Raw genomic sequence first — 16,316 nt, 5'->3', positions numbered from 1 at the left:
GCGTCTTAGTAGAGATGCAAGAAAGAATGTTGATGTTCAGCACCATTACAGAAAATGACCCAGCAGAAGAGACCCAGCCGTGTATGGAGACAACTAGCCCTTGACCTGCTCTTGGCAATAGAGACCACTCATAGCCAACTGTCCAGGCTAGTGGAGCTGTAATTTGAGGTGGTCCCCTACATGAGGCTCTACATCATGTAGCATGCAAATCCAGCACACCTTCTGTGCCCAAGACTACTAGGCCCTAACAGCGCTTTCTCCCACCTTCGGCTATAGCTGTCACACAAGTCCTGTGTCCCTTCAGCTTCACTGATCACCATGCAGTGATCTCCTCAGCTAGGGCTCAACAATGTGCAGGATGTACCAAGGCACCTCTGTCCTCCAAATACATGCTCTTGTGTCTTCTGAGAGCACTCTCCCTTTTAGCTGGGGTGAGGGCCAGCTCGTGGTATCCCCATTGCCACAGGCAAACCTGCTACTCGCTTGTAACCCAGCTAGGACAGCAGTGTTGGATTCACCTCCATTTCAGAATGGATACCACAACTTACCTGAAATTCCCCAATATCCCAACTCCCCTCCCTCTCCAACCCATGTCTCCAACCCTACAGGACATTTGTCCCTGTTTTTCACACACCTCTCTTCTGCGCCCTGATTGAAAGCCCAAAGTTTAGGCTTAACACAAGAGATTGTCATCACCCCTCTTGGCCTTGAGATCAAAGAAGGGTCTAGTGATGCCACAGCCCCATCTCCTGAAGGCAGTGCAATCATCAGATGAAGGCTTGACTAAGCTTATGCAGCAGGAAAGTGGCAGTGGCATGCTAACGTCACCTCACACACAAACACATCCCAAATGCACCGTCGCAAATGCCTAGGGCTTGTACAAAAAATGAACGGCCTCTCATTTCAGGGTTAGCTGGTCATTTCCACCGCAGAAACTCGTGTTTCAGCACCTGCAACTATTTAAAATTCTCAAGCTTTCTTATATTTGTTGTATCTGGCTTCTGTTTTCTTGAGCCTTTATGTTAGATGTGTGCTGGGTTTTCAAGCTTTTCTCCACAGAGATGAGGCCACCAAGTGACCCACAGTGTGGACAGCCAGACAAAACTCTGTGGAGATGGGATGTGAGCAAATAGGGCGTGGGGAGAAAGCCCTAGAAGGAAGAGGGAAGATCTGAGTATGGAGGTTTAAAATGACCCTGAGAGAATCTCTAAATCAAGAGCTTGATAATACTGAAGGGGTGGAAAGAGAAAATTTTAGAGAAGAGAAGGATGACTTCCCAGCCCTTACTTTATGATACTGATAGCAAGGCTGTGTCTAAACAGACCACCTACCCCCTCTGAGCATGGAGTGACTGTGGAGGCGATACCTGAGCAGACATGCTGGAGGATTGAGCGGCAGGTTTCCATCTGGGCTTTGCCAATGCCTGCCTCAGCACTGATTATAATCCCCATTATCTATAAAACAAGGAGGCACAAATTTAGCAGAGGAACCTGGGAGTTACTCTCAGTGCATCTCTTTTAAGGACATAGCCCTGACAGGATGTTTAGCACCTTTTCCTTCTGATAACTATGATAGTTGGGAAAAGCAAACAGAAGAAACCCAAAGAAACGTCAGCTGTTCTTCAGGTCCAAAGCAGAAGCAGGAATCTACAAGGCCAAGCAGGACAGAGAAAAAAAAGCTCTGAGTTGAATTAGTTGTGTACCAGTCGGTCCTGTAAGAGAAGCCAAGTTTCTACCTTGCCTGGATTCCCTGTGCTCTGGAGTGCAGCTGAGCCCCTGCCGTCCACAGGGTGGATGTTTTAGTGCCTGGCTCTTTTTAACTGGCACATGTTAAGAGCTTTGAATTAACAGGTGCATAAAAACTGTCAAAAAACACTTAGCTCTCAAGACAGTCTGTCGGTTGGATTAAAAATATGGTTTTATGTAACCACATTCTCTCAACACTTGCTGGGTATTACGGCATGGGAAAGTCACTCGCCCTTTCCAAATGAAAGCAGCGATGTTTAAACTCTCCCGCAGAAAAAGAAAAAAAGAAAGAAAACAAGAAAGGATACAGTTTCTCTGATCTTGCCAGGGAATTGCTCCTGTTTTCCACACTAAAGGTAGATTTCTTCCAGCAAAATATGGCTGGCCCGAAGCTCCAGAGTAGAGGCAAGCACCCCAGCAGGTCAAAAGGCCAGTGTCTTGCAGCCTTACTGAGCTGAAAATGAGGGATTTTTCACAACTGCATGGGAAGATGTCTCACTTTCTGACTGAGGAGGTGGTATTTGCTGTAAGCATGGTCTGTGATAAAAAAAAAAAAAAATCAGAGTTTAACAGAGGTTTAGAGCTAGGAAAAAAGCTATTTGTGCCCATGTTTCACAAGAGGTTTAGAAACGGGTTTAGTTCTAATTCTCCCCTCAGTCACAAGTCCCGAACATCTGGGATCCCAGAAACAAAAGCATCAGGTTTCCGGAGTGGAGAGAGTTGCAAGATATAGGTCCAGGAGAATTTTTAAAACTCTCGAAAGCATTTCTGAAATCAGTTCCCTTTTAAATATATGGCAAATACATTAATGTAGGCTTTGGATTAAAGTTTTACTGCCTCTTGATAAAAGCCATTCGCACCTTTGATGTGTTTGTGGATGGCAGCTGTCCCAAATGCATTCCCCAGGCCTCGCCCCCATCAGGAAGTCTCCCTCTGGCTCTCTCCAGGAATGCCTAGATGGGTTATCATCTGTCACCTCTCCAGAGGTGACCAACTCAAAACAGCCACCTCTGGGGTCGCAGACACAATAGGTGAAAGCAGAGGTTTCTGAGTGCAAGCGTTCAGGGTGTAATGGTGAACGTGGATAACCCCAAAGCCTGTGAGAAGTGGGAAGAACAGCAAGGACCTGGGCTTCTGAAACTGGCTGTGAGTTTAATCCTACTGAGCTTTAATTCTATGAATCAAAGCACTTACAGTACCACCCTGTGCGCACTCACCTTCTGCCTGAGGAGCCCTGGTCATTTGCCTAGCCTGCAGGAAAGATGGGTCCAGGAGGTTTTTTGGCTGCTGCTGGGAGGAGGAAGGAAAACTGGCTGAAGGACAGAAGAAGAAAACATATTGGTGGCTCGGGAGGGTTTGAGTAATGAAAGGCTCCAGTGTTGTGGGCAGTTAGGACAGAGGAGATGGACTAGGCCTTGAAAAGCAAATCGTGATTCTCTGAAATGCAGATTTAGCTTTGTGAATGTCAAGGCCAGAAGTGAGCATCGTGAGGGTCCAAGCATGACCTGGTGCAACTGCTAGGCCAAGGGAAGTAGCTTCTCAGGTTCTCCCAGTGAGAGCATCAGAGGGACTGTCGCTGACAATACCAGATATGCTGAGCAAGTCCAGGAGCAGGAGCCTGCCTGCTTGGCAGCGCTGGTTTCCTGCAGAACTGGGTAATGTCAGTGAGACGGATGAACACTCCACAGTAGTTACGGGATGCAGTGGGATGTCATGGAGAAAAGTCCATTGCTAAATATTTTGATTTGAGGAACGCAGGAAAAAAAACAATTGGTATTTTAGCAGACAGGGGAAAAAAAGATCTGGAAGCAAGAAGAAAATCCTGCAGCGAACCAGGCATGACTTTTTAAAACAGCTGCAAGATGTTCTTCTTGGAGGATCAGCGAAGCATGTTAGAAAAATGCTGGAATGGACCTGGCTCTTCATGAGCACATCCTCATGCCAAATAGTATCATCTTCTCTACCATGAAGCTAACCACCAAAACGTGGGACCAGCTGCAGCTCACACGATAGCGAAGCCAGTGACACAACCTCTAGGACATCACCAGCACTACAGACAATATGCACAACCAGCAACAAGAGTCATCATCTAAACAGCTACAGAACTACTCAAAACATGATGCAGGGTTTCAGGTGATTGTCAGAAACCTAACCCAGATCCAAATTGGGAAACTCGGAAGAAGATTAATTGGATTAACCCTTTCTTGGGACAGAGGATCCCAAGAGGATCTATCTACACTGGGGTGGGAAAAGTGACTCGAGCCTGCAAAGACACTGCTGCATCACTCTACCTAACTCAACGCTGCAAAGACAGTGAGTATACTCAGCCCAGACTTCAGCACAGGCTCACAGCATGGGTCTCCAGTGAGTTTACAGAGTTTGATGCTCAAACTAACAATCTGAGGGACAGCCAATTTGTGACTCTTCAGCCATACCATACACAGCCAACAAACATCTCTAGTGGGGTACCCTTGCTGGGCTGATGGCTCATGACCTCCTGAGGCTGTGGTAGTGCAAAGAGTTACCCTTCTACGTGGAGAAAGGAAGGAAGGAAGATAACATGGCTTGCTGAAACACCATCTGCAGGATACCTAGCTTCATCTTTTAGCAAAGGAGTCACACCAACAGTGAGTTGCTGTTATCTGCTGCCTAGGAATGACTCCCAGGGCTCTCCATCCCTTCAGCTTTCCTGTGGACACAATGGTTGATAGCCATGTGGAGGCAATGGTCAGGAAGGTCAGCTGCCCTTCAGCTACCTACCATGTATTCTGTTTCTGTTGCTGCTGGACCTTATGACTGCAGAGCAGCCAAGGCCTCCCTTGATATCGACTGCTAGCAAGACAGACGCCTTAGGACATTGCTAAGCTTGCAGTGCATGGAGTGACTCTGCCCTTTGTTCTACCACCTCCTTTACTGGCTCTTTGAAGGGGGAAGCTGTGTATGTAAAATAATGGGGTCTCCTTCAGAACTTTTAGGTACTAATGCAGAAGCAACATAAGGCCAGCAATTATGCTTTTGGAGCTGGTCCTGATGCACATCAGTGAGACCTTGACTGCTGCTGTTCTGTTATAAACCCATCACAGTATTTGTTTGAAAGTCCCCAAGCCACAGTGAGTTCAGAGCAATGCCTTCCCAACAAACAAGCAAACGGAGATCTTGGGCTCAGTTTGGCCCCGCATCATCAGGGAACGCCCGCAAACCAGAACAAAGACCCAAAGACCCATTACTGCTCACTGCAGTAATGCACACTGCACAAAAATGTCAGAGAGACATTCGAAGGGTCAGATTCAGCAATGATAACAAGAACATGAGAGGATCATACCAGATATCACATGTTCAGATACATCACCAGCACTGCCAACTGCTTCGGAGAAAAGCAAGAAACCCTGCATAGAGAAACTTAGAGAGGCCCATCATTCAGGGATTTATTTACGACCCATGTTTCACTTTTATTACCCACAGACCAATTAAGGTTGGTTTGGGTGTTTTTGTCTTACTCAGCTCCAGCCCTCAAAACCAGACTCTGGGAGGGCCACAGCCTCAGCCCCTGCATGGTCTGGGTGGACAGTGATTCTGTTCCTTCATTCAGCCATCTTTCCACGGCCTCCCTCATTGTTCAAGAGGCAAGAGACTGGAAAGGTGTTCCTAGCACTGCAGCTTTCACATTGGATGATTTGTATCCACTCCGATGGGATCACAAGGCACAAAATGGGTTATTCCAGCTCTTGAGGTTTCATTCTTTGCTCCAAGCTTTTCTCTTACCATCTGCCCAAATGGATCCCAGCACTGCACCAAAGGACTGGGCTGAACCGGGCTTGCAGGGCAACCTGTCCCATCTCAATTACCCAGCAGTCACCAGAAAACAACACAGGGCTACATAGTGTAGCCCTGGAAAAGGGAGTCATGGATTGGTTACCCAGTGCTAGAGTACAAATGCAGCGCCTGGCCTCCACACATGCTTTCCAGTCCGATATCACATCCAGTGGCATCCCTGCTACTGCTAGACTTTCTGCACTCACGCCACCACCCACCACTGCCTATTCAACAGGACACTGTCCCCATCCATCCACTGAAGGATGGTGTGGCATCAGGTGCTGAGACTGCCAGATCTCTGCCATGCATGAAAGCTGCTTTACTTACTTGTAAGAGAAATTTCTCCCAGTTCAAACCTCTTGCACACATGTGCCAGGTGTGAAAACCAGTTCAGACATTAAAACCCACTGCTCAGCTCTAGCAGCGTGGAAAAATAAAATCACTGGCCGATCAGCCAAACAAGCAGGTGGGAGTGGTATGGACAGAGGCTGGAGAGACAAGGTACTAAACCTGCCCAGTGCTCCCAAGCGCCTCGTTATACTGATTTATGTATAGCTAATTGAGAAAATGACTCTAACTACACAATCCAGGCCCTAATTCAGAAAGGCCAAAGCTTTTTAGTGTCTCTACCTGTGTCTTAAAAGGCATGATTTAAACCCTGTAACTAACAGGCTGCCAAAGGCAAGGATTTGAAGGATCTGATGTCCTATCACACCAAGGGGGTGAGGCTTGGCTAGCTTCTCTCGTTACTTGGTCTTTCCCCACTGACGAACAAGTTTGCTGCTGGCACATAAATCAGGGGAAATGATGAAGGAAACCAGTCTCGTGCCCCATCAAAGGAGCCAACACTCGCTTTAATAGGACCATGCAGACAAACCTAAATAGGGCACTTAACAAGCATGTGGTTTCTATTATACCAGCCCACATCTCTACACCCTGTTTGCATTGCCACTGGCAAAACCCTTTGTCCCTTGCACACCACACCTGCTTATATCCACTGAATTAGAAAAGGAACCATGATATAATACCAAAGTGTTGAACGTACAATTTCTGGGTTGGATCAGGCCTGCAGAAAAACTTTATCCAGCTCTCAGCAACTGTATGAACCATTATACACATCTATGGCATGCACGAGAGTGGAGCACAGAGAACCAAGACACTATGTCTACACAGAATCACACAAAAGTACCAAACTCGGTCCAGGACCAACAGCTGCTCAAAGATCCCACATAAGGGGCATCTGGTAAAGTATCAGGCCTCAGCTTGGGACAACTCATATCACAGGGGTTTTGATCCAAGTTTGAACCTTGACAAAAGGGTGTTAGGAACAGAAAAATCTATAGATTCTATTGTCTTAAGCAGAAAATGCAGAAGAGAGTGAATCCCAGGCTGGGAGGCAATTCAATAGTGCTCTGCCCCTTTCTTTGGCTCCAGAACATCCCCAGAGTAGGGTAACTTTCCCATATGCAATCCTTTCTAGCATGTTCTTAATAAAGCTGGTCAGGAAACACAGTACCCCCAAACACTAGGCCAGTCACAACTTTTCACTCATACTAGTTTTTCCTCATTCTGTTTAGATGGGATACAGGTTCAAAGGGAAGACTCCACTGCATTGCAGAAGGTATTAGGAAGAAGAATGGTTGACGGAGAACTTGAGACTCTCCCCATACAGCTACCCTAAGCTGAAACCTCTTGAGAGCCCAACTTCAGCTGGCTGGATATACAGTCAGATTGGGGATTGTCCAAGTGTTTTACACCACGCACGAGACATCCATGGGAACCCCAGGCGGAGCCATGACCATCTGTGCTCATTTAAAAATTTCTTGACAGAGGAGGGAAATGCTAATCCTGACATCCTGGCCAAACTGCAACATGGGCAATTATATTGTGCTTTGTAACATTCTCACAGTGGTACATAACTCTGTTTTCCACTTCCTCCCATAATGGTAACGCAGTGGCCCGACACAGAAATGGCTACATTGCCACAGGAGAACGCAAGTCCCCTGTGACGAGCGCTAAAGTGTTACTGTCAGATATCATGCGTTGCTCTATTTTCCCTGCCATGGGTGTTCAACCCCAGCATGCTTCACATTCAGACTTCTACCTCTGCCTGCAACAGGCCTTCACCTAAAAATCTGCCCACCCAACCTGTCCTTGATTTATGCAGAACTTTCAGTTTTGCCATTTTTCTGAAGATACAACACACTAGCTGAGTGGGCAGTGCACCTGCCTTCAGTGCCCTCCAGTGACAGCAGAGCCAAACAGTGTAAGATGCACCAACTACTACAAAGGTAGAAATGGCTTTTGCTTGAAGAGCCTCAATTCCAACTGTTCTCTTTCCTTAAATGAAAAACAAGGGAAAAACCCAACCCTTTTGTTGCACCAAAATCATCTCCTGGCATTTCTGACCAGCACACATGTTGTTACAATTATGACTGGACTGCTTGGCTCCGGCATAGCGGGAACGTTAAACCAGCACACTGGCACTCATCAAAACATTTGCGAACTTCCAAAGTGGAACTGACACCATGGTAGTGGTTTACATCACACGTCAGAGAAAGGCTTCATAACTCAGATCAAACAATTTAACTCTTAAGCTCCCTGTCTAGAGAAAGCAACCAAATGCTAGGCTGCCTATTGTTATGTCATATGGCTGTTCCATGTGGCTTCCAGCCAGTTCACTTTGTTTTGCAAGTTCAGAAGTTAAAGACAGATAGAACTGGCCAGAACTTCATTGAGGAACTTGTAAGAGAACAGAAACAGCTGATTCTAACAATAGCATCTTCCCTGTCAGGCAGAAACAGCGCCAGCACTATCAGGATGGCACATAAGAATTTTTCAGCTTTTAAGTAATTTTGTTGGATATAAACTTATTTCCTTCTAGGAAACTCATATTCTTAACTAGTTGTCAAAAAGATCTTTGGACTTACAATATTTTGCCTTATTTGGCTTGAGAAGTTCAAACAATAATCTTATCCGTAACAACAAGGTGCAATCAGTAGGACTATTTCAACCACATTTTAGCCTACTAGAGAACCACAAATTATATGCAAAATGGTATGCATGTGCATCCTGTAAATAACATTACAATTCAACTCTTCTGTCAGATGCTCTTCTGTATGTCCCCTGATGAGCTGAATACAACTGTAATGAGGAACAGACCTATCCACTAGGACTTAGATTCTCTTGAGGAGCAACTGGGGACAGCTGCAGAGGATGGAAACAAGAATGGTACAATTAAATTATTATTGCACTTACTGGTATCCAGTTTTGAAAACCATAATCAGGTTGCTACAAGCTGTTCTGCAACTGCAGAGAGAGCAAAGGAAGTCAGTCACAATTTTCTCGCAATACAATCAAATCTTCAACTTCTAGGCCAGGTCTTCCAGCAAAATAACAGGGAATGCAATGTATCAGCAACAACAGAGCAATGCTTCATACATATCTCAAATGTAACTTTGGAGTTTTCTAACTTCAATCAGCCCTGATTATGAGTGGCTTCTGCAGGAAACAGTTTCATCCCTCTTTCTCCTGTGTATGGGAGGCATCAGCAGAGATTTTCCACTGCTGCCTTGGGCCATTATTAGTTGAAAAGATTCCTGCCAAGCTGTATCCTGCCATGTCTTTTCTTCGTAAGTTTTCGTATTTTGGAACAGCCTTTTTTCAAGGTTTTACTTTCACAGAGCAGAAAGTTGCCAAAGGACGTATCTGATATTGTCATTTATCACCTCCTGTGGAAAAAGTCTTGGATACATGTATTAATATCAGATATCACAGCCGAAAGTAAACACACTGTGTAGAAGATGCACTGATTTATTAATAGAATAAAAATGAAACGTAGTGACATGTTTTTCCACTATTAAAGCCACAGAGACAATTCTGTGTCCCATTTGTATACTTGATGTCGTCATTCAGTAACTCATTCATAAACTCTTGACTGACACGTTCAGGTCAGGTATTACAGAAACCATTTCCACAATGAAAGCAGCCTTCCTCTGTTACAAAGCAGATAGCTATGAACACTGTCCCCACGGTTTGCAGCTGCATCAGTCTACGGGAGGTTTTCCTACATCCTCTATTTTAAATCTCAAGGCTTTCTCCACCTGGAATAGCTTTTTAAAGCCTTTCAACATCAATAGAGCAAACCAGCTGAACTTCTTGTGGGGTACAAACCCACTCTTCAGGCAAGAAAATGCACTGAATATAGTACAAAAATGGGCTCACTTCCAATATACAGTGGGGATTATTCAATACAAGATCCCTGGCTAATTGTTGGAACTTTGAGGCAACTATGATAGAGGAAAATGTTTGTAATGGAACAGCTTTAATTGTAACACAGTCTCTTTTCTGTGTTTCCACTTCTACATCATACATTCTGCAATGTCTTAAACGGTAACCCATCATTTTTGTTAAATCATAGCTGCTGTGATTTCATAGATAATAAGGTTATCAATATATAGCTTTGTGTGATCTAGCATGATCTCAAAGAAATAGGCAAAGTGATAAATAGCAAGTATTACAACTGACTTTGTAATTTGCCACAATATGTGAATTTCCTTTAAATCAGGTACAGGAAAGAGTATCAGCTACAAAGATAAAGTAAGCACTTGGGTTTCTCAGGATTAAAAATTGTTGAAAACTAATCCCTTACAGATACAAAGGAAGACAAACATCCTATCACAGCTGTTAGGGGATAGAATGTATTCAGAAACAGAGTAAGTTGCAATGTTTCTTCCTGTAGATATGTATCTCTTCCACACTGCTTGGAACAGGTATCTGTTATATCTATATGCTGAAAGCCTTTGGAAAAACCCTACTCTTCGCTCCCAAGTATCCTGTTTTGGGAAGGTACAAAGCCATTGAAGTGCTGGGCATTAGAACATGAACTTAAGCCAGAGTGATGAAGACAGATGGTGAACCCCAAATGAGAGTCTTGTGAAAAAAAGAGCCTCTAAAATTTGAAACCAATATTAAAGGAAAAGAGAAATTAAGTGCATATTTCTGGTGCTGCAGAAACCCAGATATAACATACAGCACACAAGCCCACAGAGAAGGTATCATCCATAACCGGCTGGCTTATGTCAATATAGTACTCATGTACCAGAACAAGCTGGGGATTTTCCTGGAGTCACATTTACTGCTTGAGTTTGGCTATCCATATTGGAGAGGGATTTGGTACCGGAGTTTTCAGATTGAACCAAATGTTCAGAAATAGCAGGAGAAGCAACAGCATGGTTAGCATGCTCACCCTCCCGCGCCGTAACACTGGGGGTGGGGTTCTCCTTAGCTGTCCCAGCATGATTGTGTGACTGGCTGGCTTGCCTCCCCGCTTCTGCCTCCTGCTGCTGCAGCATCCGCTCCACCTCTATCTCAAGTTCCAGATTTTCCTCATCTGCCTCCACTTCCAGCTGCTGCATTAACTCCTCCAGCTTCCTGGCCTTGCGGAGTTCATTCTGCTGAATGATCGTGCACAGGTGCTCCGTGAGGTGCTCCTTAATCTCCGTCTTGTGTTGGAGGTCCAGCTTGGCTGCCACGTACTCCGACTCAGCCTTATCATACCGCTTCCTGCAAAATCATCATCATTTCTAATGGGTTAGTTCTCAAAGCACTTTACAATCTGACACATGGACAGATACTTTAAGCATCCCTGAAATGCAATGTGCTCTGCAGTGCATTGTGCCAGCTACTTCATGACATGCTGCTACAATAGTAAAAGGGAAGAAAATAAGTGTCAATTGATCAAATCATCTCCTCTTGACACATTAGCTTCCACTGCTGCTGTATTCCAAGAGTTAACTTGCTTGTCTGAAATCTATAGATTGAATCACAAACAAGTATTTTTACTGCCTGTCTTAACAGATGCATTGCTAGCAGCAGAAAGAAACCATCAGAAACTGTAGTGTTTCCACACTTCTAATGAACACCTATCCAGTGAACTGAAACAGTTCAAAACAGTTTTATGTTTTTCCTCATCCAACCATCCACCCAACAGATACACATGCTACAATGGTGCTACACACATTTACATTTGGATATGGTCTAGAAGTGTACTCTTCCGGCCACCCATATACATGTTCAGAAAATCATGAGCAGCACAGATTGACACAGCACATGACATCAATAGTGATCACAACTTTTGCGCGGCAACAGATGTAGAATTTTATTGTAAGCATCTCCCCAACACACACCTCCTGCCAATTTGCACTTCCTGTCATGACAAATATAGCAAAAAGGAAATATTCCAAATATTTATTGAGGTTAACACATCCGGGATAGCTAGCACTTTAATAGTTGGTGTCCATATTAGTGATGCATCTTCCACTACATTCACTGAATTTGTATATTAATTCTTATTTAATTAATAGAAAGATAGATGTAATCTTGCTCATCAGGAAAGGGAACATGCAAAGGCTTTTGCAGAATGATTACACAATGTACCTTACAGAGCATTCATAAAACTAGTATTAGTAAGGTGGTGGAACAAAGAATCCAGCTGTTTTATAAATCAGATTCAAATATCTGGTTAACCAAAGCAACAGAAAGATAGGAGAGAGCCTTTGCTTGGGGAAACAGAAGGAAGTAAGACATAGAAAAGCCTTCCCAAACATGTTTCTCTATATCATAATCACAGAACGTTGACCCAGCTGTAAAGGTTATGTCTGCAGTGGGCAGAAGATGCCCACACATGTTTCCCTCACAAGAAAGTCAAGACTTCCCTGTGCCAGGTATCTGCATGGAAAAATTAATGCTATCCTGGAAACTTCTGCACAGTTAAAACTTTGGGCTGAATTCACACATATTCTTCACACCATATTTATGAAAATTCCATTCCACAGCAACTGTCAAATGCCCCTAACTATGTATGTGCTCAGGGCTAGTTAATATTTCATTTCATTTTTTGACCCACTGAAATTATTTGTGTTTTAGCCCTAAATATAAGGCAAGGACTAAAAAATTGCTTAAAAAGACACCACTTAAAAGTAAATCAGCTCTGTCTCATAATGCATAAAAACTACAACACTGAAAGTATCTAACTCGCATTTCCAAATCCCTCCCTCACAAAAAGAAAGACTAAGTTCATGCAAGTCATTAAGTATTTTGCAAAGTTTATCTCCTTCATCCTACCAGCATCCCCTTTTGTTATCTTCATTAAAAATTGCTTTCCAAACATCAGAGCTGCTTGTGTTATAAGCTCTTTATCCATTAAGCATTTCAAATAGACACATTATTACAAAATGTTGGTAAGGTAATTTCCAGGAGCATTTAATGGTTTTAGAAGCCAGACTAAAATCTAAAATACACTGAAATGTTTTTCCTCTTGAGGATATGAAATCCAGTATTCATATACACTCAGCTACTGAAACTACAGTTAATCTTAGATATTTCAAATGATAATTACACAAAAAAGATCCTTATTATTTAGATACCGCTGCTATTTTTTTAAAGACTAATTACCATGTTTATTGGCCTGTGGTCAACATATAGCAGAAGTCATAAGGAGAAATACACATCTAACACATTGAATCGTGAACTAAAAACCGCAACCGAACATTTCAATTTTATTAAATGGCTACATAAACATGCTGATGTTTATCTACTGATGTTGTGGTTTACCCACAACTAATAGGGTGTTCCGATTAATTTCTTGCATTTAAGGAACTCATCAGAACCAAAGTGATTAAAGGCACATTGTGAAGGGTGAAAGCTCGCTTTTTCCTTCCATTTTTGGTTCCAGTTCCAAAAGCACTTCAAGCAGTATTATATGTTTTAATCTTAATTGGTCCCATTGATTCCAACAGGACCAGAGCTGTCATCAACAAGCAAGTTTCCCTGAAAAGGACTTTCATTTCAGGACTTTTAAAAAATCTTTCCCCATGAGAAGAAATAAACAACCTTGAAACAATAAAGCAGGGCTTATGGACAACTGCACAGTTAAAGCAGTAAGTATGTCTCGTGACAGCATGAAGCTGGAAAGCACAGTCTGCAGTCAGAAAACCTACTTCAGTTTCCAGATTCCAAGGGAAAAATTAGGAAATAAAAAGCACACTTCTACCTCAAGATTTGAAAGTCCCCCAGACTGTGACTGCTTTAACTACACATTATGACAATGACATAACTCCATTACTACTTCGGTGACAGGAAACAGCATTTTCTCCCTCCACTCAGGCAGGGTTATTCCCTCCTCCCTGTCTGTTGCTTACCGGGCATAGGAGTAGTCCAAGCTGGCCTGATCAATGCGGTTCCGCAGGATGCCAATGTCAGCAGATACCATGTCATCCAGAGCTTGTAACTCCTTCTGAATCCTTTTTAGTTTCACTGTTTCAGCTTGAGTTCTTTTGGATCTGCAAAAGGAAGATGCATTTTTTTTTTCTTTTCAAGCCTCTCTTCTTGACATAATGGGCCCCATTTCATTTGCAGAGCAACTAACTTCTGTAAGAGCTATTCAGAAGGTTTCTCCTTTATGGTTTAAGACTTTTGATCTTGTTTAATATCCACAGGGATCTAAAATGCCTGCTATTAAAGGACTACAGCAAAATTACGTAATGACTATAATCAAAGTGCCTAAAATGGATTGTGTTTCTTCACTGTGGAAACACACAAGAAGCTGCTGTATCTAAGTAGTTCTCAGTGTAAGGAAACAGGAAATGGCTTGGGGGGGGAGGGAGCGACAGGGGGAAGGGTATTTAGCCCTGCAAATATCCCCTTTCAAAGAAGCCCAGTTAGTAGGGGCCAAAAAGTCACCTAACTGAAGCTTGATTTCCATTTTGTAAAATTATTCCCAAAAGGCCTAGCCAAATCCCAATGAAGTCAATGGAAAGTTTTACATCAAACAAAGGATTTCAATCAAGCCTTATGTAACCTTTTTTTAACTCAGCCTATTCATTCCTAAGTTCTGAAAATTAAATGTTGCTAAAGGCAGCAAGCTTTGTTGAATTTCACTCCCAAGCAAGCTAAGTAACCTTCAAAAAGCTTTTATACCTTGTCACTTTGCTGTCATTCATCACCACCAGCAAAACCGTGCTTTGCAGTCACTGCTTTACACCCCAAAGCAGGTAGTGGAAAGCAAGACTAGATTTGTAGGAAGTGACACCATCTCTCATTAGATCAGCTGATGTAGGTGGAAAGAAACAGACATCCTGTAGTATTGCTCAGAGCCTGAATAAAGCCTTTGGATCTGAGACATAACTCCCTAGCAAGTCCTCCTCTCTCTCCTCATGCTCTGCTTCCAGGAGGAAGACCCCAGCCTGGTGGTGACACTCACATTTGCTGTCCTACAGTGACTCTGACCAAATGTACTTGTGTTTTATCTCTGCCTGGCAAAGGAAAACAAAATCTTCAGAAGCTCAAAGACAATCTTCTGCACAGTACTGGCTATGTTCATCTGGGCTACTCAACAGCTTTGATGGGCAGAACATAATACATGTCTGCGAGAGCATTGCAAGCCTGAAAACTTTGCATCTCCTTCCTTGATCCAGTGTTATTGGCTGCTTCAATATCCTTCCCTACAAACCTTGCCTTCCCTGTAGTCTTAAACTATCTTGGAGGACAAGACTGTGCAGTACCTTAAAGTCTAGTCACCTAAGAAGCAAGCGCTAACAACTGTGAGAACACGTGAATTTTTATAATTTCTAATCAGCCAGTGGTAAAACAGTACCATTGTCTTATCTTTTCAACACTTTTCACATACTAATGAGTCAAATGCCCAAACAGAAATAGCTATAGTTTCCCTTCATAGGTTAGGAATCAAATTCAGTGAAAAAAAATCAGGAACAGAACAGGGATGAGCATCCAAGCATCCCGATTTCCAAACATGCCCTTACTGACAGGCACAAGGGCTTCGGCTAATTCTCAAATTGTGTAATAACTTTTCCATCTGCGCACAGAGCTGCAGCTTTGGAAGTGTGAAAAGCTTAGTCACAGCTTCTTGGCCAACAGTTGTCATCAAAGAGAAATGTAGATCACAGCTTCTCACTGGTAGACCAATACATACAGAGCACAGAGAGGAGGAAAAAGTGAGATTTAAATAGAAGATATGCAACTGACTGCAGATGAAAAGTAATCCCTTCCTCAGCTTGAACCCATGCTACAGCATAGCCCCTTACCTCTCAGCAATAGCTTTGGCCAGGAGTGCCTTCTTGCGTTTATTCTTCTCTTCTATCAGCCGCTGCTCTTGCTGGAGGATTTCCCATCGTGATTTTTCCTGCCTGTTCATTGACAATAAGATCAAAATTAATAGAAAGTTAATTTCTCTCCCTGTTCCCCAAATGACACAAATATTCACCATCACATTTCCTGGAGCAAACTCTAAAAATGTCAAAGCAACAATAAACAGGTTTCGGTTCTGAGGAAAGAAGAATCATCTGCAAGAAGTCATTCAGACCAAGAAAACATTTCCAGATGAAATCTGCTGATCAGAACAAAAATCTTCATAGGCAAGTAAGCTGCTGGTTAATTCAGGTTTGCTGGAAGAAAGAGCATACTGCGCTTTTTCAGAGTGGGTGGAATTTTTCATTTAAAGGATGTGCTTCCCCACTAGGTAGAAGCAGTTACAGGTTTCCTACTGGCTGCTAGAAGTCGCTATCTGGTCAGTCTGCCAACACAGCCTCGTTTTTGGAAATGTTTTTTCCATAAAACAGATCCTTTCATAGGTCTGCTTTACAGTGCAGTCCCCAAATAATTAAACTGATATAAACGAAAGGCTGGTAAAAGTTACAATGAAAATGAGCAACAAGGAAGAACAAGCGTTCACTTTTGCCA

The 16,316-nt window shown here is 43.2% G+C and overlaps 1 protein-coding gene across 1 annotated transcript in view; it reads right to left on the bottom strand.

The window, feature by feature from the left end:
* Positions 1-10,651: 10,651 nt before the first annotated feature.
* Positions 10,652-16,316, bottom strand: part of GORAB (golgin, RAB6-interacting) — a gene marked incomplete at its 5' end in the record, with an annotated part of 7,997 nt that continues 2,332 nt past the window's right edge. Inside the window, 3 exons of the mRNA XM_010285618.1 lie at positions 10,652-11,123; positions 13,760-13,900; positions 15,662-15,763. Of these exons, the coding sequence (XP_010283920.1) occupies positions 10,652-11,123; positions 13,760-13,900; positions 15,662-15,763 (715 nt within the window). The remainder of the gene's footprint in view (positions 11,124-13,759; positions 13,901-15,661; positions 15,764-16,316) is intronic.

The sequence above is a fragment of the Phaethon lepturus genome, unplaced genomic scaffold, assembly GCF_000687285.1.
Source record: "Phaethon lepturus isolate BGI_N335 unplaced genomic scaffold, ASM68728v1 scaffold43624, whole genome shotgun sequence".
Taxonomy (NCBI): Eukaryota; Metazoa; Chordata; class Aves; order Phaethontiformes; family Phaethontidae; genus Phaethon; species Phaethon lepturus.
The sequence above is the reverse complement of the archived record's forward strand: the minus strand, read 5'-3'. Positions and strand labels throughout refer to the sequence as shown.